This window comes from Neodiprion pinetum, chromosome 3 (assembly GCF_021155775.2).
Source record: "Neodiprion pinetum isolate iyNeoPine1 chromosome 3, iyNeoPine1.2, whole genome shotgun sequence".
Classification (NCBI taxonomy): Eukaryota; Metazoa; Arthropoda; class Insecta; order Hymenoptera; family Diprionidae; genus Neodiprion; species Neodiprion pinetum.
Window position 1 is genome coordinate 12,866,467 of NC_060234.1, and position 20,360 is coordinate 12,886,826.

Below are 20,360 nucleotides of genomic sequence, written 5' to 3' on the forward strand. Positions count from 1 at the left end.
CGCGACCAACTCCGACGCCGAAGATATTTTAAGGCAAGGCGAAACCGCGGAAATTTTGCGGGAAGGATACCGAGGCTGCGGAGGGGGAGACAACGCAGATCCCTGCAGCGCGGGAATCCAAGGCGGAAGCGATTCCCGCTGGCGGTCGGCGCGCCGCAGCCTCCCCGCGCACCCCACCTACACCCAACCGAGGCAACCGCGAAAGACCAGCTAGCGACGAGGGAGCACCACCCCTCCCAACCCCAGGACCCCGTAAAGCTGCGCGAAAGACGACATCGCGATCTGGCGTTAAGTTCTGCGCCGGGTCAGTAGTACAGCAAGGCCGGTTCTGAGTACAAACCACCTTCTTTACCGACCGAGCCGCTCCGCGCAGCCCACCGAGGCGCTCCGCGCAGCCCAGACTCAAACCCTTTTCCGCTCCGCGTAGCCCAGACTCAAACCCTTTTTCGCGATGACGTCACAGTCTGCCGTACCGAAGGACAAAACCGTGCAACCTTACCGACAGTTGTTCGATCGAAGGTCAAAATCCCGCGATGACGTCACAGTCTGCCGTACCGAAGGTCAAAACCGTGCAACCTTACCGACAGTTGTTCGATCGAAGGTCAAAATCCCGCGATGACGTCACAGTCTGCCGTACCGAAGGTCTGTAGTGCTCGCCTGCCGACGGTAGAGGGCGCAACGGAGGCGAGAACTTTTTTACCATCCCGCATTCTTTTCCCACGATATGACTGCTGATGTGTAACATTAACCACTCCGAATTCCTTTCCCAATATCACTGATGTGTAACATCAACCACCCCCACATTCCTTCCCACGTTATCAACCACGTGACATTCCAAAATTAATGGTTCCGAGAATCGTGTTTCACTTATTCGGATGTCGGTTTGACATCAACCACGTGACATTTTTTGGCTTGTAACTGCCGTGTGAACTCAACGATGAATTTCGAACGGGTTCAGTCAAGACCAGCGTGCAAGGTCGACCGATAGCCGCGGTACATTCAAAGTCATGGATCTGCGGTGTTGGGTTACTATCGCCCTGGGAATGCTAAAAGGTGCGCGCGCATACACAAACATACGTACAGCTGCCCTATAAAAAGGACGCTCATCACTGCAAACGATCATTACGTCACAACTTGTCAAGTATACGTGAGGAAAAAGCTCAAGATGGAATCCGCGAAGTGTTTGAGATTGATCGATGTTATGGAAACGGCGTTCAAGATTTTATCTGAAAACTCGTCGCCGGCAGAAATTGCAAAATGGTTAAAATTTGGAAGTCAAAATATTCGGCTTCTGAACAAAATTTTGCGAAAGGCTTCATCGATTGGAGAAAAGATGAGAATTATCACAACGATCAGACTCTTGAAAGCGCTCACGGAAAAATTCAAACGTCTTCAGAAAACGGGTGGAGGTACGCGGAAAGTAAGAAGAAGCGATCGAGTTCACTGGGAAGATTTGGAATCAGCTTTCGAGGAGAGAATTCGAACTGGATCCATCGTCAATTTAAAACATAAAGATGTGGAGAGATTTCTAGAAGACGCAAAGGTACTAGCTGTGACGAGACTAAAAAACGCTCTGAAGAAAGACAGGAGCTTGAAAGCCAACGTTATCCTGGCTTGTAAATTTGAAGTTAGAAAAGACGATCGCACGGTGGAAGAGATCAAATTTTTTAATACGAGAAATGAAATCATCCTCCAGACAACGGATATCAACGAATGGTTCATCGAAAACGCGACGGAGCGTTTGTTGAAAAAGGTGGAAGATTTCCAGGAAAAGGATTCAGGCTGGTCGCTGACTGAAATAATCAATTTGACTGTGAATATCAACAAGTACGTACCACTACGAGGCGGTGTCTTCACATACACACTACTACCCAAAGATATTCAAGATAAGAAGGCTGTCGTCAACATCCGTAACAGCGACTCGTATTGCTTCCTCTGGTCGGTCACCGCAGCTCTGTTCCCAGCCGACAACAACAATCCCAGCAAAATTACTTCGTATCCACATTTCAGCTCAGTGCTACAATACGACGGTTTGCATTTTCCAATGTCTTTAGACCAGATTCCAAAATTTGAGAAACTCAACAAACTTTCAATTAACGTTTATGGTATAGATAGTGCGGAAAAACAAAAGCGCAGTGAAATCGTACCCATTTATTTGAGTCGAAACAAGTCTGATAAACCTGTAATTCATCTTTTGGTGATAGAAACTGAAATCACTGACGATGACGATGACGATGATAGTATGGAAAATATTGAAAAGAATGTAACACATCATTTTGTATGGATTCGAAATCTGTCTCGATTAACAAGTTCTCAAATTTCTAAACATAAACGTCGTACGTGGTTATGTGATAGGTGTCTATCACACTTTCAATCTGAAGAGTGTTTAACAAAGCACAATGTAGATTGCATGAATTTAAACAAAACCAAAGTTATTCTACCCACAGATGAGGAAAAAATACTGAAATTCAAAAATTTCAAGCATAAAGAAACCGTTCCATTCTGCATTTACGCGGATCTCGAATGTTTACTGGAACCTACGCTCAAAAAGATGGGTACAAGAACAATTTATCAGAAGCATCTTCCGTATAGTATAGCTTACTATCTACATTGTGCGTTTGACGATTCGCTTTCAAAATTCAAAATTAATCGCGGAGAGACTTGCGTTCAATGGTTTGTGAACGAGTTAGCGGAATTGGCACATTCGTTAGAGGGATACTACAAGACTGTTGTACCGATGGAACCACTAAATTTCAATCAAATCAACGAATTTCACTCAACAACAGTGTGTCACATTTGTGAAAAACTGTTTACACTCACAGACGTGAAACATCGTGATCACTGCCATTTCACGGGAAAGTACCGTGGTGCTGCTCACCGAGGTTGCAATCTAAATTACCAAAATTCGCACATTATTCCAGTGATATTCCACAATCTGTCGGGTTACGATTCACATTTTCTGATCAAAGCACTGGCTACATCGTTCGAGGGCACAATTGAGCTTCTACCCGTAAACAAAGAAAAGTACATTTCTTTTACAAAATATGTCGAGGGGACAGATATAAAGTTTAGATTCGTAGATTCGTACCGTTTCATGCCCAGTAGTCTTGAGAAATTAGCAACGTATCTCGGTGATGATCAGAAATCAATCACACGAAAATTTTATCGTAGCTCAGATAAATTTCAGTTATTGACCAGAAAAGGAGTGTTCCCGTACGAATACATAGACAGTTGGGAGAAGCTCGAGGACACACGGCTGCCATCCAAACAACAATTTTACTCAAAATTAAATGATCGGGATATATCAGACGACGACTATGCACATGCATGTAAAGTTTGGCAAACTTTTAACGTTCAAACTTTGGGAGAGTATTCGGACTTGTATTTACAGACGGACGTGTTTTTACTGGCTGACGTTTTTCAAAATTTTCGACATAATTGTTGGACGACGTACAAACTGGACCCGTTACATTACTACACAGCGCCCGGTCTGTCGTTTGATGCAATGTTAAAATGTACAGGCATCGAACTCGAGCTTCTCACCGACATAGACATGGTTATGTTTATCGAAAAGGGTATTCGAGGTGGTGTGTCACAGTGTTCGAACAGATACGCAAAGGCCAACAATAGATATATGGGAGAGGAATTCGATCCTGAGGTCGAAGAATCTTATCTCATGTACTTTGACGTTAATAATTTGTACGGTGCTGCTATGAGCTTTGCTCTGCCATACAGTTCTTTCGAATGGTTATCAGACTTCGGACAATGCGACGTTCTTACCATCTCGGACGATGCGGAGTTTAATTACATACTGGAGGTGGATTTGGAATATCCTGAGGAACTGCATGAAATTCATAAGGATTTACCACTGTGTCCGGAGCACTATATACCTCCGATCTCGAATAGTAAGCAACCGAAATTGACGCCCACGCTACCTTCCAAGAAAAACTACGTTGTTCACTGTAGGGTTTTGAAACAATGCTTACAATTAGGCTTAAAATTACTCAAAATTCACAGAGTTCTCAAATTCAGACAAACCCCGTGGCTCAAAAAATACATAGATTTGAATACCGATTTGCGCAAAAAATCTCAGAACGAATTCGAGAAAAATTTTTACAAACTGATGAACAACGCAGTTTTTGGCGAAACAATGTAAAATGTTAGGAAGTATAGAGATGTCAGACTGATCACGAAATGGGATGGAAGATACGGTGCTAGAGCTACTATAGCCAAACCCAATTTTCACAGCTGCACCGTTTTCGGCAAAGATATAATTATCGTTGAAATGAGTAAGACGAAAGTCAAGTTGAATAAACCATTGTATGCAGGTTTCTCCATCATGGATCTGGCTAAAACATATATCTACGATTTTCATTACAATTACATTAAGCAGAAATTTGGCAACCGAGCAAAATTAATGTACACGGATACCGACAGTTTGATTTACAATTTTACCGTCCCCGACATATACGAACACATGAAGGAGGACTTGCACAAATTCGATACGTCTGATTATCCGCTTGACAACGTTTACGGAGTACCTCGAGCAAACAAAAAAGTTCTCGGCTTGATGAAAGATGAGAATAATGGAAAAATTATGCTGGAATTTGTAGGATTGAGAGCTAAACTGTACGCATTCCGAGTCTTGGGAGATGAGAAAGACAATAAACGTGCCAAAGGTGTCAAAGGATCAGCGTTGAGAAAAATAACTTTCAACGATTATTTGGAATGTGTTTTGAACCGTGAAAATCTATCCTCAAATCAGCATTTGATATTGAGTCGAAAGCACGAGGTATACACCGTAGAACAGCAGAAAGTAGCACTGAGCTGGAATGACGACGAGCGGATCGTGTTTCAAAATACAACCGACACGCTTCCGTGGGGCTACAAGCCTACACATTAGCTTTGTAATTTATAACTGTACCATGATGTATAAAATATTATTATGTAGGATAGTGAATATGAACGCTCCGAAATATAAGAAATTGTACAACGATGCATATGTCTGTCGATTGTCTAAAAAATAAAGACGCATACTTGTTGTGTGTCGGATATAAAATAAAGAGGGCCATACGTTTTTACAAAAAAATTCATTTATTCAAATGTTACATATCCGATTCGTTTATCCAACTGTTGTGTGTATTGTCAAAACCTAACCATTCAACGTATATTTTTCTTCCGCGCTTCTTGAGCACCTTCTCCACCAGATAGATATCCGGATGTTTAACCTTGAGGAGCTCTTGTTCGTAGAAACCACCAGCGATGAGTTGATCTCGGTAGTCTTTGAGCTTGTACGTCACAGGATGAGTATTTTCCACTCGACTTATCGTGAATATTTCAGTCGTCCAATTGGGAGTGTAACCTTTCTCGAAAACATTTTTGAATTTGCTGATTCGAACTTTGTCGCCAGATTTGAATTTTGCCAATATGGTAGGTATCGCTCGAAGCCCTCCGTACGCCTGACGTAATGACAGCCTCTCGTTTGCAACGGTGACATCCGACGGTTTCATTCTTATGGTTCGGTGTTTGGTGTTGTTGTAAGCCGAAACCAAATCAGATAAGACATCGAGCCACTTGTAGTTTCCTTGCATGCTGAACCGTGTCCACATTTTACCTTTCAGCGTGCGATTGAAACGTTCACAGATCGAAGCCTTCAAATTACTGTACGTGGAGTAAAGTTTGATTCCGTAGTGTGTCATAAGCGATTCAAATTTCGAGTTGTAAAATCCCGTTCCTCTGTCAACGTGTAAATTTTTTGGCACCCGTCCTTGAACAAGCACAGACTCCATTGCCTTCGTAACATCATCTCCAGACTTGCTTTTTATCGGTACAGCCCACGCATACTTTGGAAAAATATCAATGACTGTGAGCATGTACTTGTAGCCTTTGTTTTGTCTAGCGTATGACGTCATATCAACAAGATCCGCCTGCCAGGTCTCGTCGATGCCGCGCACGTCTACACGACGACGCGGGTAATTCCGGCGTGCAGGCTTATGCAGTTCCGTCACCAGTGCTTGCTTTTCCTCGTTCATATTCCAACGCTCTTAGTCGGGTGTCCAATTTGGAAATGTTATCAGCGTTTCGAATCGACAGGTCTTTGCCAGTTTCAAAGTCTGTGTAAAAGGTATCCAAGGCTTTCTCCGTGGTGAGCTCTAAAGCTTTGATCATTTGATCGAGGTTGTCGATTTGTTTTTGCAACACGCTGAATTTTCGTCTCAAGATTTTTAAAGTTACAGCATTGTTCTGCTCTGCGGGATCTGCGACATTGCACAGTCTCTTGTTCCGTATATTACGCTTCGACTGCCATGACTTTGACGTTGATATAAGCTGAACTTTGTATAACTTTTTTGACTTGCACGTATCGTGTAAGACTGACGAGTCTGCATCGGATGCGTTGAGCTTATATATATATATGAAGGCCGATAGATCGCAAGAATTTAGAAACGGTGCGCACTGCGTTCTGCGCATCTCGGAGGGAAAAATGACGTCAGAGACGGCGGGAGAGCAATAAAACTCAAAAATTTAGGATGGCGGGTCGGATAAAGGGTGGAACCAGTCGTCTCTGACGTCATGTTTCCCTCCGAGATGCGCAGAACGCAGTGCGCACCGTTTCTAAATTCTTGCGATCTATCGGCCTTCATATATATATATAAGCTCAACGCATCCGATGCAGACTCGTCAGTCTTACACGATACGTGCAAGTCAAAAAAGTTATACAAAGTTCAGCTTATATCAACGTCAAAGTCATGGCAGTCGAAGCGTAATATACGGAACAAGAGACTGTGCAATGTCGCAGATCCCGCAGAGCAGAACAATGCTGTAACTTTAAAAATCTTGAGACGAAAATTCAGCGTGTTGCAAAAACAAATCGACAACCTCGATCAAATGATCAAAGCTTTAGAGCTCACCACGGAGAAAGCCTTGGATACCTTTTACACAGACTTTGAAACTGGCAAAGACCTGTCGATTCGAAACGCTGATAACATTTCCAAATTGGACACCCGACTAAGAGCGTTGGAATATGAACGAGGAAAAGCAAGCACTGGTGACGGAACTGCATAAGCCTGCACGCCGGAATTACCCGCGTCGTCGTGTAGACGTGCGCGGCATCGACGAGACCTGGCAGGCGGATCTTGTTGATATGACGTCATACGCTAGACAAAACAAAGGCTACAAGTACATGCTCACAGTCATTGATATTTTTCCAAAGTATGCGTGGGCTGTACCGATAAAAAGCAAGTCTGGAGATGATGTTACGAAGGCAATGGAGTCTGTGCTTGTTCAAGGACGGGTGCCAAAAAATTTACACGTTGACAGAGGAACGGGATTTTACAACTCGAAATTTGAATCGCTTATGACACACTACGGAATCAAACTTTACTCCACGTACAGTAATTTGAAGGCTTCGATCTGTGAACGTTTCAATCGCACGCTGAAAGGTAAAATGTGGACACGGTTCAGCATGCAAGGAAACTACAAGTGGCTCGATGTCTTATCTGATTTGGTTTCGGCTTACAACAACACCAAACACCGAACCATAAGAATGAAACCGTCGGATGTCACCGTTGCAAACGAGAGGCTGTCATTACGTCAGGCGTACGGAGGGCTTCGAGCGATACCTACCATATTGGCAAAATTCAAATCTGGCGACAAAGTTCGAATCAGCAAATTCAAAAATGTTTTCGAGAAAGGTTACACTCCCAATTGGACGACTGAAATATTCACGATAAGTCGAGTGGAAAATACTCATCCTGTGACGTACAAGCTCAAAGACTACCGAGATCAACTCATCGCTGGTGGTTTCTACGAACAAGAGCTCCTCAAGGTTAAACATCCGGATATCTATCTGGTGGAGAAGGTGCTCAAGAAGCGCGGAAGAAAAATATACGTTGAATGGTTAGGTTTTGACAATACACACAACAGTTGGATAAACGAATCGGATATGTAACATTTGAATAAATGAATTTTTTTGTAAAAACGTATGGCCCTCTTTATTTTATATCCGACACACAACAAGTATGCGTCTTTATTTTTTAGACAATCGACAGACATATGCATCGTTGTACAATTTCTTATATTTCGGAGCGTTCATATTCACTATCCTACATAATAATATTTTATACATCATGGTACAGTTATAAATTACAAAGCTAATGTGTAGGCTTGTAGCCCCACGGAAGCGTGTCGGTTGTATTTTGAAACACGATCCGCTCGTCGTCATTCCAGCTCAGTGCTACTTTCTGCTGTTCTACGGTGTATACCTCGTGCTTTCGACTCAATATCAAATGCTGATTTGAGGATAGATTTTCACGGTTCAAAACACATTCCAAATAATCGTTGAAAGTTATTTTTCTCAACGCTGATCCTTTGACACCTTTGGCACGTTTATTGTCTTTCTCATCTCCCAAGACTCGGAATGCGTACAGTTTAGCTCTCAATCCTACAAATTCCAGCATAATTTTTCCATTATTCTCATCTTTCATCAAGCCGAGAACTTTTTTGTTTGCTCGAGGTACTCCGTAAACGTTGTCAAGCGGATAATCAGACGTATCGAATTTGTGCAAGTCCTCCTTCATGTGTTCGTATATGTCGGGGACGGTAAAATTGTAAATCAAACTGTCGGTATCCGTGTACATTAATTTTGCTCGGTTGCCAAATTTCTGCTTAATGTAATTGTAATGAAAATCGTAGATATATGTTTTAGCCAGATCCATGATGGAGAAACCTGCATACAATGGTTTATTCAACTTGACTTTCGTCTTACTCATTTCAACGATAATTATATCTTTGCCGAAAACGGTGCAGCTGTGAAAATTGGGTTTGGCTATAGTAGCTCTAGCACCGTATCTTCCATCCCATTTCGTGATCAGTCTGACATCTCTATACTTCCTAACATTTTACATTGTTTCGCCAAAAACTGCGTTGTTCATCAGTTTGTAAAAATTTTTCTCGAATTCGTTCTGAGATTTTTTGCGCAAATCGGTATTCAAATCTATGTATTTTTTGAGCCACGGGGTTTGTCTGAATTTGAGAACTCTGTGAATTTTGAGTAATTTTAAGCCTAATTGTAAGCATTGTTTCAAAACCCTACAGTGAACAACGTAGTTTTTCTTGGAAGGTAGCGTGGGCGTCAATTTCGGTTGCTTACTATTCGAGATCGGAGGTATATAGTGCTCCGGACACAGTGGTAAATCCTTATGAATTTCATGCAGTTCCTCAGGATATTCCAAATCCACCTCCAGTATGTAATTAAACTCCGCATCGTCCGAGATGGTAAGAACGTCGCATTGTCCGAAGTCTGATAACCATTCGAAAGAACTGTATGGCAGAGCAAAGCTCATAGCAGCACCGTACAAATTATTAACGTCAAAGTACATGAGATAAGATTCTTCGACCTCAGGATCGAATTCCTCTCCCATATATCTATTGTTGGCCTTTGCGTATCTGTTCGAACACTGTGACACACCACCTCGAATACCCTTTTCGATAAACATAACCATGTCTATGTCGGTGAGAAGCTCGAGTTCGATGCCTGTACATTTTAACATTGCATCAAACGACAGACCGGGCGCTGTGTAGTAATGTAACGGGTCCAGTTTGTACGTCGTCCAACAATTATGTCGAAAATTTTGAAAAACGTCAGCCAGTAAAAACACGTCCGTCTGTAAATACAAGTCCGAATACTCTCCCAAAGTTTGAACGTTAAAAGTTTGCCAAACTTTACATGCATGTGCATAGTCGTCGTCTGATATATCCCGATCATTTAATTTTGAGTAAAATTGTTGTTTGGATGGCAGCCGTGTGTCCTCGAGCTTCTCCCAACTGTCTATGTATTCGTACGGGAACACTCCTTTTCTGGTCAATAACTGAAATTTATCTGAGCTACGATAAAATTTTCGTGTGATTGATTTCTGATCATCACCGAGATACGTTGCTAATTTCTCAAGACTACTGGGCATGAAACGGTACGAATCTACGAATCTAAACTTTATATCTGTCCCCTCGACATATTTTGTAAAAGAAATGTACTTTTCTTTGTTTACGGGTAGAAGCTCAATTGTGCCCTCGAACGATGTAGCCAGTGCTTTGATCAGAAAATGTGAATCGTAACCCGACAGATTGTGGAATATCACTGGAATAATGTGCGAATTTTGGTAATTTAGATTGCAACCTCGGTGAGCAGCACCACGGTACTTTCCCGTGAAATGGCAGTGATCACGATGTTTCACGTCTGTGAGTGTAAACAGTTTTTCACAAATGTGACACACTGTTGTTGAGTGAAATTCGTTGATTTGATTGAAATTTAGTGGTTCCATCGGTACAACAGTCTTGTAGTATCCCTCTAACGAATGTGCCAATTCCGCTAACTCGTTCACAAACCATTGAACGCAAGTCTCTCCGCGATTAATTTTGAATTTTGAAAGCGAATCGTCAAACGCACAATGTAGATAGTAAGCTATACTATACGGAAGATGCTTCTGATAAATTGTTCTTGTACCCATCTTTTTGAGCGTAGGTTCCAGTAAACATTCGAGATCCGCGTAAATGCAGAATGGAACGGTTTCTTTATGCTTGAAATTTTTGAATTTCAGTATTTTTTCCTCATCTGTGGGTAGAATAACTTTGGTTTTGTTTAAATTCATGCAATCTACATTGTGCTTTGTTAAACACTCTTCAGATTGAAAGTGTGATAGACACCTATCACATAACCACGTACGACGTTTATGTTTAGAAATTTGAGAACTTGTTAATCGAGACAGATTTCGAATCCATACAAAATGATGTGTTACATTCTTTTCAATATTTTCCATACTATCATCGTCATCGTCATCGTCAGTGATTTCAGTTTCTATCACCAAAAGATGAATTACAGGTTTATCAGACTTGTTTCGACTCAAATAAATGGGTACGATTTCACTGCGCTTTTGTTTTTCCGCACTATCTATACCATAAACGTTAATTGAAAGTTTGTTGAGTTTCTCAAATTTTGGAATCTGGTCTAAAGACATTGGAAAATGCAAACCGTCGTATTGTAGCACTGAGCTGAAATGTGGATACGAAGTAATTTTGCTGGGATTGTTGTTGTCGGCTGGGAACAGAGCTGCGGTGACCGACCAGAGGAAGCAATACGAGTCGCTGTTACGGATGTTGACGACAGCCTTCTTATCTTGAATATCTTTGGGTAGTAGTGTGTATGTGAAGACACCGCCTCGTAGTGGTACGTACTTGTTGATATTCACAGTCAAATTGATTATTTCAGTCAGCGACCAGCCTGAATCCTTTTCCTGGAAATCTTCCACCTTTTTCAACAAACGCTCCGTCGCGTTTTCGATGAACCATTCGTTGATATCCGTTGTCTGGAGGATGATTTCATTTCTCGTATTAAAAAATTTGATCTCTTCCACCGTGCGATCGTCTTTTCTAACTTCAAATTTACAAGCCAGGATAACGTTGGCTTTCAAGCTCCTGTCTTTCTTCAGAGCGTTTTTTAGTCTCGTCACAGCTAGTACCTTTGCGTCTTCTAGAAATCTCTCCACATCTTTATGTTTTAAATTGACGATGGATCCAGTTCGAATTCTCTCCTCGAAAGCTGATTCCAAATCTTCCCAGTGAACTCGATCGCTTCTTCTTACTTTCCGCGTACCTCCACCCGTTTTCTGAAGACGTTTGAATTTTTCCGTGAGCGCTTTCAAGAGTCTGATCGTTGTGATAATTCTCATCTTTTCTCCAATCGATGAAGCCTTTCGCAAAATTTTGTTCAGAAGCCGAATATTTTGACTTCCAAATTTTAACCATTTTGCAATTTCTGCCGGCGACGAGTTTTCAGATAAAATCTTGAACGCCGTTTCCATAACATCGATCAATCTCAAACACTTCGCGGATTCCATCTTGAGCTTTTTCCTCACGTATACTTGACAAGTTGTGACGTAATGATCGTTTGCAGTGATGAGCGTCCTTTTTATAGGGCAGCTGTACGTATGTTTGTGTATGCGCGCGCACCTTTTAGCATTCCCAGGGCGATAGTAACCCAACACCGCAGATCCATGACTTTGAATGTACCGCGGCTATCGGTCGACCTTGCACGCTGGTCTTGACTGAACCCGTTCGAAATTCATCGTTGAGTTCACACGGCAGTTACAAGCCAAAAAATGTCACGTGGTTGATGTCAAACCGACATCCGAATAAGTGAAACACGATTCTCGGAACCATTAATTTTGGAATGTCACGTGGTTGATAACGTGGGAAGGAATGTGGGGGTGGTTGATGTTACACATCAGTGATATTGGGAAAGGAATTCGGAGTGGTTAATGTTACACATCAGCAGTCATATCGTGGGGAAAGAATGCGGGATGGTAAAAAAGTTCTCGCCCCCCGTTGCGCCCTCTACCGTCGGCAGGCGAGCACTACAGACCTTCGGTACGGCAGACTGTGACGTCATCGCGGGATTTTGACCTTCGATCGAACAACTGTCGGTAAGGTTGCACGGTCTTGACCTTCGGTACGGCAGACTGTGACGTCATCGCGAAAAAGGGTTTGAGTCTGGGCTACGCGGAGCGGAAAAGGGTTTGAGTCTGGGCTGCGCGGAGCGGCTCGGTCGGTAAAGAAGGTGTTTGTACTCAGAACCCGCCTTGCTATACTACTCGCGTCGCGACGACAGGTGCGCGTCAAGTTGCGCAATCTCCGAAATCGATGACAGATCGATTGTTGCGCATTCTTAGGTTGATGACGTCACGAAGGATTAGTGTGACGAGATCGGCGTTGCGGCCGATCGGCCATCTGAGATTACTCTAGTTCTGGCGATTGATCAGGGAGGTGTCGTTGAGTTTGGCTAGTTAAAGGGGTTGGATTGTTGCGCGAGAAAGTTTCGTTGGGTTGCGAGGCACGATGGACGGACACAGACATGAGGGAGTAGGAAGCTTAGTGAGCTGGATGTGGAGCGGTAAGCGTTGCTGATATCCTCGCGATCGAATTTCGAGAGTAATTGAGCGAGGGCTGGTCCGAGAAAAAATAGCCGTTTGTAATTTGCGTGTCGAAAAATCCTCGAAATTCGTTTGCCGATCATTTTGTTTGGTGACCGTAGCCTGAGTTGCGCGTACTAACGTCGACCCACGGTTAAGTGACCGAGAAGGTCGAGTAGAGTCCCGGGATTGAGTCGCGGCAAACCTACGGTAATTTGAGTGTAACCAAATTCCGTTACACGGGGTCACGTCGAGTCCATTAAAATAAAGTGTCGCCTTTCGTGTAGGTCGCGAATCGTCAAAGGGAGAGCGTTCAAACTCGCAAACCACGCCAAAACTTCGCGGGGAAGGTTGAACTCGGATGCGTGGTTCTAAGTAATAACAAAGTAGGAGTAAGAAAACGAGTTAAGGTAGTAATTAAGATTGCGACTAATGCGGCCCGTATGCCTTGATATAGTTTTTTTTTTTTGTTTGCCCTTAATTACAATAGCCAAGGTGGCGATTAGCGCTATTCCGTAGAGGACGATCGTGGGCAGCGCGTCGGGTCCAATTTTGTGTTTGGTTTTTGTGAGTTAGCGCTTATTATTAAGGCAGCGACTAGCGCACGTAGGCAGTAGAGGTCTGCTAGATCTATTAATTTTTTTTGTTCTTTCTTTTTTTTTTTGTCAAACCTAACGATGTAATTTTGAATCGCGCATAGCGACTCACGGATTATTATTTCTCTGGCTTTGTATTTGGAATCGCGAAGAGCGACTTTTGAAGTATTATTTCTTTTGTTTTGTATTATCACTGGCTGGAAATATGTTATTTTAATTTTATTATTGCTTCGTAGGATAACGTGTTGGCGTACGTGTGTCGTATCTCTCTATACCCAAAAATTACCTCTCCCCTCTCCGCCGTTCTGAGCTAACGAGTATATGGTCGCGGTATATCGCATTACCGATTTCGAGGCGTGTTGATCACGCCAGGCGCCCAACAAATTTCGCGATATTGTTTTAGGTCCAGGATACCTCGCGGACGCCGATTTATTGTGCACGCGAAAAGTTCTCGGTCATTTTCCCTGAGTGATTAAGGAGCGGGAAAAATCCACGTCACAGCGTTTAGACGAGCATGAAGGTGGAGGGAATAGCGCGGGCCAGGCCGCGTCAGTCAAGTAGTCGGGTAACTCGTGGTCAGTTGATTCATTCTTTTTGCCTTTCTTTTGTCTGTTCGTTTCCGGAGAGATGGATAAACCTCAGGGGTCTGACTGCAATTCGATCGGTACTCGGATCTAGTGGTGTCTTGTATCTTCAATCCTTCCTGATTGTTGCATGCTGGGGAGCCGGAATAACCTCGTAAGTACACTAACACAAACGCGGTACGTACCGCCAGGCACACCGGCGCAGCCCGGTTGTACCAATGAGCAAGCGCAATGCTTGACGCAAGTAATCTACAGATTGCTGGTACATACTTGGATTCACACAAGGTAATCCTTCCGGCACACCGAATCAAGCGGTGATACCTGAGCACAAGCGCAATACTTATACGCAGTCGCCAGCGACTTCATTTACCACGATTATAATGCACGAAACAGTCAAAACGCCCGGCGTAACTATATATAAATATAGAGATTCAATTCGGATGTTTCAAACGAAACCAGCAACCAATACAATCATATATATATTAGGGTGCTTCGTTTGAGACGACTATTTTTTTTTTTCGCTCCATAGACGAAATATCACTCTGAACATATAAAAAAAATGAATTCCCACCAAAGCCTAGCTCTTAATTTTAATTTTAAGTACTCGCTAAATGAATTTGAAATTTTCCCATTTAATTAACACGTAGAAATAATTTTTTTTTTGTCAATCATCTATAGCATCGCGAGTTTTCATACTATTAATTGACCATGGCCGAAAGTTTTAGAGGGATCCTTCCTCTTTAGAAGTTCCTACAGCTGATTTAGAATGTATGAAGTACTCGCCAGTAAAAAATTGTAAAGTTGATTTTTGCTAAAAAATTATGGTTTGTTTTTCATTTTTCTCCTAAACTACTAACTTTACAGCAAATTGTATGTACATTATATATGGAAGAATAGAAAGTTTTGAGTTCGATTCCCCGATGCCTCACTCTTGGTTTCTTTTTTTAATTGATTAATCACAATAAATAGCTAGATTGGAAAAATCTTATCGAGAATATTAAAATCATTGAATGTTAATGTAAATAATATAAAAAAGTGGTCAATAAAACAGTTGGAGGACAAGCCTATGTTCATTTATTCCTATTCCCTAGATTCTTGTTTTCTATAGTTGGAAATCGTGACCAAATTAAAAAATACGCGGCCTCTTTTTTGTTAAAGAGGACGCGCGCCACGAAACATTTTCAATAACTTACCTTTCCTGAAGTGGAAATCCCTTTCCACAAAGAAAAGTAGCATATGATGTACACCACCAACAGGCACAAGGCTATATCCCACTTGACAGCTCCAAGATCATGTAGACCGCCGCTTTCATGAAGTTCCAATATCGCCCGACTGAAACATGAAGTATCAAATCAATTTGACGTAAGAACGAATGGAGGACTGATTTTGCAAGGTCCTAAAACTTAAACATGTGACGCTTTCCATCTGATCCAGATCATCTTTCTATCTCATCGCTATTATTTTTTATTAAATGTTGTCGCACAATCGTAAGGGCTGGCTCGAATTAGTCGAAATTGCTATCGAAAGTATTGGATTTGAGGCATTTCTAGCTAACATAAATGAGACGTTAGTCATATTTGGGAGTTAAAGAGGGGGGGGGGGAGCCCACCCTACTTCCCTTGTCGAGCGCCGGTGGGACCAGGCCCATTGCTTCTTTCCGACTTTATTTTGATATTTCGGGCGCTGGAATCTGCTCTCGTCTTCTGAAGCTAGCGATATGGCGACCGCCGCATATTGAATTAACTATTCCGGTAATTTGATTTAATTCAAATTCATTTGAGGCACCATCTAGTGGTTTGTGTTATTGTGAAGTGCCTTCGTCGCATCTTTTCCAATCAGGCTAAGCCATAGTTACCAAGTTCTGAACTCAGCTGGCTCACTGCAGTACTCATCAACGCGACACAGACTGCTTCCTTGATCTTACGCAGGACTAACTTTGGTTCCTTAAACAGAATTCTCGTGTCGTCCCTTCACTAGTGAATTTCATGCGCCCACGCGTGTTCTGTCAGTCTGGACTTGCATCTCTCGCACATCTTCACGGTTGTCTGGTGTTCCTTGATTCGCAAGTCAAGCGGTCTTCGTGTTTTCTCTACGAAAACGTACCCACACTGGCAGGGAATCCCGTATACGCATTCCTTCGTGGCTTGCCCGCAGTTAGGAGGTTTTGTTTGTGTCAATAGGTGTATTGAATTATTTATTATTATATATAATAAAAGCTGTAAAGAAGCAGACTCATATATCTCTTGGCCTTAAAATTTAAACTAATCATCGAGAGAGGATCCGCATGGACATCATAATCAATAATTGCTGACGGTCAATTATTGATTCCTTCGCAAATTCACCAGCAACTGTTAAATCTCTGGAGCCATCAAGCCGCCCACTTCACCAGGAAGATCCGAGCTAAGTTAAGAAATGAATGAATAGTAGGTGCCTGTGCCACATTCATTCATTTCTCGTTCTATTATATTCTGTGACGTGGATTTTTCTCGCTCCTCGGTCACTCGGAGAAGATGACCGAGAACTTTCCGCGTGCACAATAAATCGGCGTCCGCGAGGTATCCTGGACCTAAAACGAGATCGCGAAATTTGTTGGGCGCCTGGCGTGATCAACACGCCTCGAAATCGGTAAGGCGATATACCGCGACCAGATACTCGGCAGTTCAATACCGCGGAGAGGGGAGAGGTAATTTTTGGGTATAGAGAGATACGAAACACGTACGCCAACACGTTGTTTGGCCAAGTTAATATAAAATTCCAATAATGTATTTCTAGCCAGCGATAATACAAAAATAAAAATAATAATACTGCAAGAGTCGCTCTTCGCGATTCCAATTACAAAGCCAGAGAAATAATACTTTGTAAGTCGCTATGCGTGATTCAACATTAATACTTAGGTTTAACAAAAAAAAGAGAGAACAAAAAATTAATATATCTAGAAGACCTCTACTGCCTACGTGCGCTAGTCGCTGCCTTAATAATAAACGCTAACTCACAAAAACCAAAAACAATATTGGACCCGACGCGTTACCCGCGATCGTCCTCTATGGAATGGCGCTAATCGCCAACTTAACAATAAGCTCCTCGACGAAACCGGAACCGAAATCCAGACCGACACGGTGACCGCAATCGGTAATAAATAAAATAAAAAAAAAAAAAAAATTGCTTATGCCTACGGGCGTTTATCGCCACCTTATTACTTATCAATAATACAAAAGCCCCAACGAAAAAGGGGCTCGTCGCGTTACCCGCGACTGTCCTCTACAAAAGAAAATTCTTATTAACACGCACCCGAGCTCAACTTTCTCCGTGACGTCGGGACGCGGTTCGCGAATTCGAACGCTCCCCTTCCGACGGCTCGCGACCTATACGAGAAATGATACTTTATCGCACTGATTTGACGTGACCCCGTGTAACGGAATTGGGTTACACTCAAATTCGAGACAATAGTGCCTCGGCTCAAAACGTGGCTCGATTCGATCTTCTCGATCACTCAGAATTGGCTCTACTTTATTACGCGCAACTCAGGCTACGGTCACCAAACGAAATAATCGGCAAACGAATTTCGAGGATTTTTCGACACGCAAATTACAAACGGCTATTTTTTCTCGGACAAGCCCTCGCTCAATTACTCTCGAAATTCGATCGCGAGGATATCAGCAACGCTCACCGCTCCACATCCAGCTCACGAAGCTTCCAACTCCCTCATCTCGGTCTCCGTCCATCGTGCCTGGCAACCCAACGAACTTTTTCGCGCAACCACTCAAACCCTTTAACTTGATCGCCAGAACTAGAGTGATCTCAGATGGCCGATCGGCCGCAACGTCGATCTCGTCACGCTAATCCTTCGCGACGTCATCACCCTAAGAATGCGCAACAATCGATCTGTCATCGATTTCGGAGATTGCGCAACTTGACGCGCACCTGCCGTCGCGACGCGGCGCAGAACTTAACGCTAGATCGCGATGTCGTCTTCCGCGCAGCTCTACGGAGCCCTGGGGTTGGGCGGGGTGGTGCTCCCTCATCGCTAGCTGGTCTCTCGCGGTTGCCTCGGTTGGGTGTAGGCGGGGTGAGCGGGGAGACTGCGGCGCGCCGGCCGCCAACGGGAATCGCGCCCGCCTTGGATTCCCGCGCTGCAGGGATCTGCGTTATCTCCCCCTCCGCAGCCTCGGTATCCTTCCCGCGAGATCTCCGCGGTTTCGCCTTGCCTCGAAATATCTTCGGCGTCGGAGTTGGTCGCTGGCTTGTGGCCGGTGTACTCGAAAAAAAAAAATAAAAACAAAAGCCTGCAATATCTTATTCTTAATTCGCTATTTCGTCCCTGTCGAAGCCCGGATGCGTGACTCTAGTTCTGGCGCTCTCGATGATTATCTCGCGACTCGATTTCCTAAACCCTTATTCCTGGATTCCGCCCAAAGTTCAGGCAGTACCTTCTAACGGGCAGGCTGTAACGATTACATTCATTCGAATATGGGCGGCAATATTTCGGATTTGACCGGACGCAAGGAAAGTGCGCGGTTGACCAGTCTGGCGGAACCGGCAACAGGTCCGGAGGAGAGAAGCGAAAAGGACTCTGCGGAAAGACGCCAACCAGTACAGACCTACAATAATGATACTCCGCAGAAGTAGAAAATCTAGCCAGTTATAAGATTTATAAAGTCACATATACACCATACTAAGTTCACCGAATCTTCGATGTCGCCACGATCCAAGTTGCTCTCATCCCCCATCTCATTGTGGGTAAACGACGGAACCTAAAGGTGAACACCAGAGCTCTAATTATCCATCGAACGAGAGTGAAGAAGAGAAGAATATCTGGATTGGCAAGGGACTTATCTGTTTCAACTGTATTCAACGACAAAGACAAGGAACCAGTTGATTTTAACATATGGTGTATCGAAGGTGTATTTTTTTAATGGTGTGTATGTGTGAATGTTTGAATGAATGTATAGCTTTTGTTTTTTTTTTTATCTGTACACTTTTATTTCTACCTTTTCTTGCAATCTTTTTATTTGAACTGTTTTATTTTTACGGTTTTATCTTTACAATTTTGTCGACTATTTTATTTATGATTTAATTATTTATGGTTCTTAGTTGTTCAGGTTCAATAAAGTGTTACATGGCCTAACCGAAATGCCACGTTACAATTCACATGGTTAAATTTTGTCACAATGCCTTATATAGAATCATACTTCTTGCTGTGAAGAGTCATTCACCCAAAGTCGAGTTATTCCATAATTTAGCGTCATTATCAACAGCAAGAATTCCTTTTTTGTCATTTTTAAATTTCTGTATTAGGCGTATTTTAATTGGAGTGCGAGAGTGCATGAATGATTTATTTTTATAATTTTGATTGATCCACGTTTACACTAAGTTTACCGTTTACCTTCTCTCAGATTGATTCTGAATAAACGTAATATTTTTGCATCACCATATTTTTTGCAAATTCATGTCCTTTATTTATTGAATATTCTCAACCTCTGTAAATATGTTTCATTTTGTTAGTAGTAGAATAAGATTTGTGGCGTGAAAGGTAGAGGCCAATAAGTAACGTCACAATGGAAAGAGCAGATACGACGGATTCTTTTTCCAATTTGGGGATGTACGGAATCGTCATCATGGTTTGGGTACTGCTCCACTTAGCTTAATTGTCGTTTCAGTGATGACTAAAAAGTCAAATCAAAAGATGTACCTTCTAGATGACTTTTTCCGAATAGCCATCCTTCTTGAGCGTGTCTTCCACTGTTCGTAGTTCAGTTTTCAGGCTTTGTTCTGTAGTAATGCACAGTTGATAAGCACGTTGGACAAAGGATTGTGCTACAGCCGTTTTTGTCCGTCTTAAGTAGTTAGAACCGAAATATAGGTACTTTCGCGGGTGCGGTGCCTGGTGGTACGCCTTCGTATGCAGGTCTCTGTGTGTAGTCTTGTGGGCCAAGGTATTCAAAAAGGGTAGCCCTGCATCGATTTCAAGTTTCATGGTAAGCTTGTCGTGGGTAGCCAGCTGAGACAAATGAAACCTCCTGACCACGGACAAGCCGGAAGTAATGCGTATGTTTGAATCTCTGCCAGTGCAAGTACGTTTATATACTGGGGAAGCGAGACGACCGCTTGACTTCCGTATCAATAAATAACAAAAAGTCGTGAAGATGTGCAAGAAATCCAAGTCCACGCGTGGGAGTATGAACACCACTGCCGATGAGACGGCACGAAGGTTCTGTTTAAGG

At 42.8% G+C, this 20,360-nt stretch overlaps 1 protein-coding gene across 1 annotated transcript in view; it reads right to left on the reverse strand.

Annotated features, from left to right (window-relative positions):
• Positions 1–20,360, reverse strand: part of DAT (Sodium-dependent dopamine transporter) — a 509,482-nt gene that overhangs the window by 115,075 nt on the left and 374,047 nt on the right. The window contains exon 6 of the mRNA XM_046615324.1: positions 15,333–15,471. Coding sequence (XP_046471280.1) covers positions 15,333–15,471 — 139 coding nt within the window. The remainder of the gene's footprint in view (positions 1–15,332; positions 15,472–20,360) is intronic.